This window comes from Myotis davidii, unplaced genomic scaffold (genome assembly GCF_000327345.1).
Source record: "Myotis davidii unplaced genomic scaffold, ASM32734v1 scaffold2938, whole genome shotgun sequence".
NCBI lineage: Eukaryota > Metazoa > Chordata > Mammalia > Chiroptera > Vespertilionidae > Myotis > Myotis davidii.
Genome location: NW_006289563.1, coordinates 13079 through 22018, shown reverse-complemented (window position 1 = coordinate 22018; position 8940 = coordinate 13079). Strand labels below are relative to the sequence as shown.

The following is an 8940-nucleotide window of genomic DNA, read 5'->3' as shown; positions in this document are numbered from 1 at the left end:
CACCTGCGGCGTGGGGTTGCCCACGATCTGGCAGCTTAGCGTGGCGTCCTTACCCACCGACACCACGAAGGCCTTAGGCCGGGTCAGGAATCGGGGCGCGCCGCTGAATGAGGAATGATCCATGGTGGAAGGAAGGGGTGGGGGGACCTGTGAGGCGGGTATGAATAGTGCTAATGAAGACCAGCCCCCGGCACACTCAGAGCCCGCCACCTTGTCCCACCGGGCCACCTCACCCATCAGTGCCACTCAGAGAACCCATGAACCCAGCTAGACACCTGCACGTGCCCCTCCCCCATCCAGGTCCCGTGCCCCGCCCCCACCCCAGACAACATCACCTGTAGGCACGTGGTTCAGAAGTTCGGATCTGCCCTTTTCTGAGCACTGGGGTCTGGCTCCACCCCCGCACGGGTTCTCCTAACGGACAAGCATCTCCAGCCTTCCCCCAGCTTCAGTCCCGCTGCCCAAATTCAGGTCCAGCTGAGCACCTGCCCCAAACACCAGGCCAGCAGCCAAGCTGCCCCTCCCTGCGAGGCATCAGGCCCCTGCGAGGCATCAGGCTTTAGCGCCAGCCTCTCCCTCCACCAGCCCCACAGCACCTGCTAAGCAGACTTGCTTGTGCTCCCCTGAGCCACTCCAACTGCCTTAGGTGTCCTGTCTCCTCTCACAGACTTCTGGCTCCCGGGGTCAGAATCTGCAATCTGCCTGCCTCTCCTCCACTCAGAGGGGGCGGTTCTTTGCTCCCATGGTGCAGGGTTTCCTCCAGCCTTCAGCCCAGTGTTCCCTTAATCTCCCCTTATTGCTTTTCTTCCCCCGAGTGGCTTCCCCCAAGCCTTTGGGCCCCAGCTGGGGCCGTGTGCATGTCAAGCCCCTTGCCCAGTGGCGCCCATGACAGGGAGCCTTATGCACAGATCTGTCCCACCTGCAGCAACTCTGGTCCACCTCTCCTGGGGTCCCCTACCCCTAAACCCCTGGGGGGTTGTGCCCATCAGTGAGCAGAGAAGAAATGAAAACTCTATAGCCAAGCAAGCTCTTCCTAACAAGACAGCACCCTCAGCCCAGCTGGCTGTCTGGCCCCCTTACTGTGAGTGCCTATCTCCTCCCTTTGGAGCAAGACTAACTGGGCAGCCCATTCAGCAGCGTGCCTGCAGAGGACAGCAGAGGATCCCCCAGGAAGAGCCAGGGACCTCTAGGCCAGCTGGCTAGCTGAACCCAACTTGGGGGGCCGCACCCAGCCCTTTCATTCCGCGGCTTCACTGCCTGGGCACCCTGCATAGACAAGGCTGGCACCAGGGGCGCTAAATGTCTTAGGTGACTCTGGCCTCCACCCACCCGGGGTAGCCCCCACTGGTCCCAGAACAGGTGGGTGAGGGGTTTCTGTGAGAACAGGGAGCACAGTGGGCCTCACTGGGCCCCGGGCTGGCACTAAGTGCTTTAACTCCCTCCATCCTAGGAGCTGGAAGTCCAATCTCCAGGCATGGGCTGCCCACCACCAGAGGATAGGGGGATGTTTCTGGGTCCTCTGCTGCTGGTCCTGTGACTCAGCACTTAATCCCCCTTAATCCCCCTCAAGGAGGCTGAGCCCAGAGCAGCCTGCTGACTCACTGTGCAGTCAGCACCTCTGTCCCCCACTCTACCAGCTGCCCCCACAAGGCCTGGCAGGGAGGGCCTGGGAAGACCTGGGAGGGCAGCCACCAATGACCCGCCTCCATGGGTGCCCCCCAGGGCTTTGGCATCCCTCTTTGGAAGGGTTATTTTGACACCAGGATTCCTGGGACCCTGAGCTCTGAGCTATTCCTAATAGCACCCCAAATCAGATAGTCATTGTGTGGGTTCCCCAAGGCAGGACATGGAACCTCCCACACACACCCCCACATACCCAGAGCAGGTGCCAGAGAAGCTGCTCCAGCTCATGAGTGTGGTGTTGGGGGGGGATGCAGGGGGCAACTCCACAGCCTGGACCTCTGGTGCCAGAAGGACAGAGAGGGAGCTCCCATCTCTGCTCATGCTTAGGGGGAGCCAACCCCAGCCTCAGCAGATGTACAGGCTGTCCCCTGGCCTGACATTGGTGGGCAGAGATCCTGAGATCCTATAAGGCCACTGGGGACTCTACTGATATCCTGTTCCCTGTCCAGAGCCTACACTCCCTATCCCTGATGCAGCAGACCCCATGGGATCTGAGGAGGCTCACCGAGACATGGCAGCCTCAGAGCCCCAAGGCAGCCCCGCCAGGCAGGCATCCCTACCCGTCAGCTGGGCCAGGCGCCCCGAGCACATGCCCAAGGACTCCGAAGCCTCTCTGGTTCGGAAGACCAAGGGAGGGCACCATACAAGGCAACCTCTGAGCGCAGGGACGTCTGCAGTGGCCTCCTCCTTCCCTTGCCACGTTGGCAGAGACAGACCTCAGGAGGGGGACCCAGCCAGAACCTGAGCCCCAGCATCACAGGAGGCCCCTCCTCTCCCAGATGCCTTATTGGGAGGTGGCTTCCTGTGGATCCCTCAGTGGCCCAGGGCTGAGACCGCCCCCCACCTGGGATTGTTCCCCACCCTCCTCGCCCTAGTCCGGCCACTTGCTTCTCCAGCACTTGGCCACTCTCGGGTGTGGGTTCAGGTGGCCCTGGACCATTTTCCAAATGAGCCAGGGTGGGAGGACCTGACAGCAGGTCCTCCTGGCACTCCCCACTCTGCTGCCCCCACACCCTCCAGAAAAGACTTCAAGGGCAGTTCCTGGATCTTCGGCCCCCAGACCCAAGGTCCTATTTCCCGGACACCACGGGGAAATTCTTTCCTGGAGTCAGGTGTCACTACTCCTCTGGCTGTCCCCACCACTGAGCCAACAGGCCCAAAATAGCCCCAGCTGTCAGCGGGCATCCATCTCAGCCAAGGTGGGGGCAGGGCTAGCCAGACCCCAGGCCTGTGGATCAGAATGGGCCACAAGGCCCCAGGCTCACAGCTTGGCTGCTCCCTCCCTGCATGAGAGCCCAGCTCAGGTCGCTGAGGGGCAGGGGCTGGAATCCAGGCCCCCAGCCAGGGAGCAGCACAGCCTAGCCAGAACCCTACCCAGGCCCCACAGTCGCCCAGAACCATGACCTTCAGCCAAACCACCCTGCGGGGGAGGGGGGGGGCAGGGAGTATGGGGGCCATGGGATGGCTCCTACCCCTGCCCACTCTGCCTTCTCACCTGTCTCAACAGGGGAATTCGGGGCAGCGCCCAGGCCAGGGGCTCAGACGGTGGAGCAAGAGCCACCAGGTCTCACCTTCTTCTAAGGGCCCAGGACCGGCAGGACTCCTGCCCGCAGCCTGCACTCTGGCCGGTCCTCAGACTGGACAGGGACAGAGGACAGGCAGGCGCTGTCAGCTGGAGAAGGCTGAGCCCGCCCCCACCCTGCCCCCACCACTGGCCAGGCAGCCCAGCCCAGCTTCAAAATAGCCTGGCTGTCACTGCCCCTATTGAGTTTCACCCCAGGCCCTAGGTAGGCAAAGCACAGAGGCTCGGGGTAGCTGGGGGAAGCGATGATGATGATGCGGGTGGGGCAGGGCCCCAGCTGGTTGGGACCCCTCCTCAGATCAGCATCTTGGAAAGCAGGCTGAGAAGAAGCCCAGGAGCGCAATGACCACCTCCAAGCCCAGGGGACCTGGGACCATCCAGGGGGAACAACTGCTTAAGCTGACACTGGCCACATTGGGTGACTGGTCTGTCCTCAGAACTGTGGTTTCCACACCAGTGCAGAGGGCACAGAGGGAGTGCGAGGATGGCAGGACCCGGGCTGGGTGCTGAGCTAGGACACACACCCTAGTGCTGGATCTGGGGCAGGGGTGAGATGGGGGTGCAGATCAGTACCACCCATGGTGGGGGCCAACCCATGGACACCCCTGCAGAAAGGGCCCTGGGTCAGGTGGAGTACAGTGGCTGTCTCAGAGTGCTGCCCTGGCTCTGCCCACAGATGAGTCTCTCACCTGGGCCCCTGGGGACAGGGGCTGGCCCCTTCCCAGGAGAGGCCCCGGGACTCCCACCAGGTGCCCCCCTCTAAATCCAGGGCAACCTGGCACCCTGACCACATTTGTCCCTGGGCTGGGGCGACAGAGACAGGGAGGGGGGAGCCCTCCTAAGGCCAACCACATCAACTGCCCCTGCCCCTGCCCCCACCCTGCCTGCCCAGCCCCAGGGCAGGCCCCCTGCACCCCACCTGACCCAAGGCCTCTCCTTGGTCCCCTGGGGAATGGCTCCAAGGGCTCGGTCATCTCAAGTCGCCATAACAAACCCGACAGACTGAGGGCTTAAACACCATTTATTGCTCACAGTTCCTGAGGCTGCAAGTCTGAAATGAAGGCCCTGGCAGATCAGTTCTGCTGAGGGCCCCTTCCTGGGACACAGCGATGCCTTCTCACTGTGTCCTCGCGTGGTAGAGAGAGAGCTCTGGCTCTTCCTCTTCTTAGAAGGACACTAATCCCATCCTGGGAGCCCACCCTCAGGACCTCATCTGACCTCTTCACCTCCTTCCACATTACATTGTGGAGCAGAGCTTTCACCATGGAAACCTGAGGGGACACATTCGGTCCACAGCACCCCAGGAGAAAGGAAAACCCGAGGAGGCCTCAGCCCCACAACATGGCCCTAGGGACCCACAGCTGGTGCACATGCGTGCACGCTCACGCTACATACCTCCTGGGACATGACCATGGAAGCAGTGGGGCCCAAAGGAGGTGCACAAACCTGCTCTTTACCCTCTTTTGAGAGAACTACAAGCCCAGTGCAGTGAGGTGTGCTCAGTTGGTGGAGCGCTGTCCCATGCAACAAAAGTCGCCGATTCATTCCTAGTCAGGGTGCCTACCCAGGTTATAGGTTCAACCCTGAGTCAGGGTGCATATGGGCAGCAATCAATTGATGTTTCTCTCTCTCTCTCTCTCTCCCTAACCTCCCTCCCTCCCACTCTCTAAAAATCAATGGAAAAAATACCCTCACTCCTCTGGTGAGAATTTAAAAAAAGAAAAAGCTGAGTGCAGTGGTGTGAAACACAACGGAGGTTTCAGGAGGCCAGCCCCTGCTGTGTTCTGAATGCGCCTCCACCCCACCTGCTGTCTATGGTTCTCCTTCTGTGTATACCCTCATAGCACGTCTGTTGAAGAGACCAGGAGGTGAGTCCTACAGTCTCCAGAGGCTGTTTTGCCACCATGCCCATGGCATCCTTCCTGCTGGGGAGGCTACAGGGATCCGATTCAGGGCACAATCCTTCATCCTCCTGACCTTTCCCTGGATCCTCCACAAAGAGATGTCACCTACCACCTGTCGGCCCGCCCCGGGGCCAGGGGCCTTGGGAAAACTCAGGGAATCATCACTTCAGATATCACTGTCCCAAGAGGCCCTGGCCACACCCTTCACCTCTGTCCTCCTCCCTGTCCTGTGTCCTCACAGCTCACTCCTCCTCTGTCCTCCCTGTCCTGTGTCCTCTATAGTTCACCCTCTTTTTCTCTTCTTTCTCTGGGTTACTTGTCTCAGGACAGGCTGTGTCTTCAGTCCCAGGATGGGAGGCCAGCATCCCTGGACCACTATGCCCTTAAGCTCTGCCCAGCTCTTTTACTTGGGACAAATCCCAGGTCACCAGCTGCAATCCATGGCCCTGCACATCTCTGGCAGTCACAGAAGGTCCACTCTCCTTGTTCCATTCCTGCAGCAGATCCTGCGCACCTGGCCAACATGGTGTCATCAATGATCCATGTACCAGCTGCAGGCATGGAAACTGTGACGTTCACCTCATGGGTCTTGGCAGTAAGAGTAGATTCCCATCACCCATCAGGTCCCTTGAGGCTTTAAATGGTGTGTCTGTCTGGGGAGACTCCAGCTTTGAGGGTCCCCGGTACCTTCCCTACCCACTCTGGCCCTTGGACCAACACTCCCATCATCAGGGATGCAAAAACAAGTGGGTGGCAGAGTGTCCCTCTGACATCACACACAGTCCTCATAAAGATACTGTTGCATATTCTGGGAAAAGAGCATTTAATTCCCTTGTAATGTTTTGAAAGGAGGATGTTTATGGTGTGTGACTCTGGTGAAGCCAGTGCATGTCCCGCTTGGAAAACAAACACGTAGGAATGCTTCCCAGGGTTTCAGGTCAGGGTCTCACTAGGTCCCCCAACCCAGGTTTTCTCCTTTCACAGCAGCGTGACCTGAGGTGCAGAGTGGCTGCAATGATTTGCTCAAGTTTACACATCGACAGGGCTCCACCGGGTTCCTCCTGAATGTAGGTGGCAAACAGACGGCGGCCAGGGCGATGGAGCGACCCGGCATTATCACAGCCTTCATGACGTCCTGGAACAAAAAGGGCACATTGGTGGCTAAACAAGTGAAATCTACATAAAGCCTGGAGCTTAGTTTTGACGAAATGTAAGGGTTAGAATTCTGGGAAGGCGCAAAAGCAAATAGTTTGAAGACAGCAACCAGATGAGCACCCAGCTCATTGGTGGACAAAGGGTTTTTAATCACACTATTGCTTTTGATGGAGAAACTTTGGAAAGAACCTAAATGCCCATCAATATTAAAGTGAAGAAATAACAGCATCACTGGGCAATGAGTGCTACACACCATTTAAAATGAACTGACTTGTATCTACAAGTTAACTCTAAAAACCATGTCAGTAAATAAAGTGATCAAATGAAAATGAAAAGACCCAAATGGTGTCCAGCTCTCCCACACCCTGTGCCCCTGCCCCCTTCCCTCTGCTGGGAGAGGCTAAACCCACAGCCAGAAGCTAGGGTGAGGGGAGGAGAGGCGGTGGGAGGGAGGGCTGGGAGAGAAGAAGAATGTGCCAGAAAGACCAGGAAGGAGGCGTGGCCTGCATGACAGCCTGGGTGAGGAGGCGGGGCTGCAGAAGGCCTGGTGTAACCTTCAGGGCCCCCTGCTCAGCAGTGAAGGCCACAGAAGCAGCTCCAGAACACACCCAGCATGGCAGGACTGGAAGGGGCCCTTAGGCAGGTGGTGAAGACCCAGGAGGAAGGGAAGGACCAAGGGATGCCCTGGGCTGATTGCTGCCTGCCAGGTACTCAGGCAGGAGAGGCTGCCAGCCTGGCCTGGCCTCACCAACCAGGCTCAGTGGGGGCACTGGGAAGGGGAGCTGGCTCTGGGCATGCTAGGCTGTACAGGCTTCGTGGGCCCCTCCTGGGTGCAGAGAGGGGGACCCATTGGGTTCCTGGGGTACAGAGAGAGCTGGCAGCTGGACAGACAAGGCCAGGGCCCAGGGCACACATATCCAGAGGAGGGGACATAAGAGGGGGTTACTAGCACCTCACTTGTCTCTCTGTCTGCATGATGGGCCATCTGCTTTTGGGTCTCAGTGTGTGTCCACGCTGGAGCGGGCATAGTCCTAGCCCACCTTGCTCCCCAAAAGACATGCATCTCCAGGCTGAGTCCTGGGTCCCCGCCAGGACTGCAGAAGCCGCAAGACAAGAGGCTGCCTTCTCCAGTCCATGGACCCCAACTCCCCAGGTGGGTCTTACCCTGATCTCACTGAAGGGTGGCTGCAAAGCCCAGGCAGAACTGATAAGTGCTACCGAAAGGAGGTTGCTGCAAAATTGTACCACATGCCAGAAATGGTAAGGCCCAAACTTGGTTCAAGACAATGCCACACAAGAGACTGCAGTTACTGGATTACGAAGCACTGATTTCTTCCCAACAGCCACAAAAGACTGTCTTGGTGATGGCTGTCCTCCCAAGATGTTAGGAAAAAGAACAGCAGAGAAAAAATGAAATAGAGCCATGCTGTGATGTCATTTCACGTGCACTGCTCAGAGCACTGGTGGAGAGCCCTCAGGTCATCAGGGAGTAGACACTGCCTAGGCCGGGGGCAGCCTACAGCCCACCCCAGCCCACGTGCCAAGGTGAGAGCCACAGAGGACTGAGAGAAACATCCAGAAAACTCCGGGTGAACTGCTAATTATAGTTATCATTAGAAGTGGGGGGTGTTTTACCTTGACATACTTGTATATTATTTGAATTTTGAACACCAAGCACATATTTCTTTGCAAGAAGTGTAAGACAAAAATGAGTTCCAAGAGAACCAAGTGGCTGAGGGAGCTACAAGGGGTGCAGGTCTCCCATCTGCCCCTGACTGACATCCCCCCAACAGTGACCTCAGGGTGGAGCAGAGTGGACAGTCCACCTGAGAGCCAGAGGCCACCCATCCTGGGGGGTGGGATACTACAAATCTAGAGAAAGGCTTCTGTGTCCCAGTGCGAAGCGAGGTTTCACATAAATATCGCCCTTCAAAGGAAACCTTTTTCAGTAATATTTCAGAAGCAAAATAAAATCTACTTGGAGTAAATGATGTTGACTCCTATCATAAGGATTGACAACAGATACCATACACATGGATACCACAGAAACTAAAGGAAATTGTTGCCCCTACATATTGGAAACAAGCTAATTGAGCTTTTAAAAATAGAGCCATATTCACAGTTATTAACACGTGTTAAGTTGCACCATAAAGCTGAGATTTCTGTCTCCTTTCTCCCATCTAGTTTGATCCTCTCTTTAGGTTATGCACATCACACTGCCTCCAAAGTTTGTTCAAGAATAAATCAAATTGGAGAAACCAAGATGGCGGCATAGGTAAACACCGGAAATTGCTGCCTCTCACAACCACTTCAAAAATACAACTAAAAGACAAAACGGACATCATCCAGAACCACAGGAAGGCTGGCTGAGAGGAAATTCTACAACTAGAAGGAAAGAGAAAAGCACACTGAGACTCAAAGGAGGTGCGGAAGTAAAGTGAAGATTACAGAGCCGCACGCGGAAAGGGCTGGCAACTGAGCACTCGGTTGTCTTTTTTAATCGGGAGGAAGACACAAGCTCCCGACTGCTCTGAACTCACGTTCCGGGTGAGTCTCTGGGGACCCAGACTCATACGGGGAGAAACTGGACTGTCTGGCATCGGTCAGACCTTGAGG

At 56.9% G+C, this 8940-nt stretch overlaps 1 protein-coding gene and 1 long non-coding RNA gene across 2 annotated transcripts in view; one reads left to right on the top strand and one right to left on the bottom strand.

Annotated features, from left to right (window-relative positions):
- The window catches only part of LOC107182828 (obscurin-like), a gene marked incomplete at its 3' end in the record, with an annotated part of 9218 nt that extends 9095 nt beyond the window's left edge, over positions 1-123 (bottom strand). The window contains exon 1 of the mRNA XM_015562817.1: positions 4-123. Within this exon, the coding sequence (XP_015418303.1) occupies positions 4-123 (120 nt within the window). The remainder of the gene's footprint in view (positions 1-3) is intronic.
- Positions 124-3880: 3757 nt separating this feature from the next.
- The window catches only part of LOC107182829, an 11295-nt gene continuing 6235 nt past the window's right edge, over positions 3881-8940 (top strand). The window contains exon 1 of the long non-coding RNA XR_001513580.1: positions 3881-3917. This is a non-coding gene — a long non-coding RNA (uncharacterized LOC107182829). The remainder of the gene's footprint in view (positions 3918-8940) is intronic.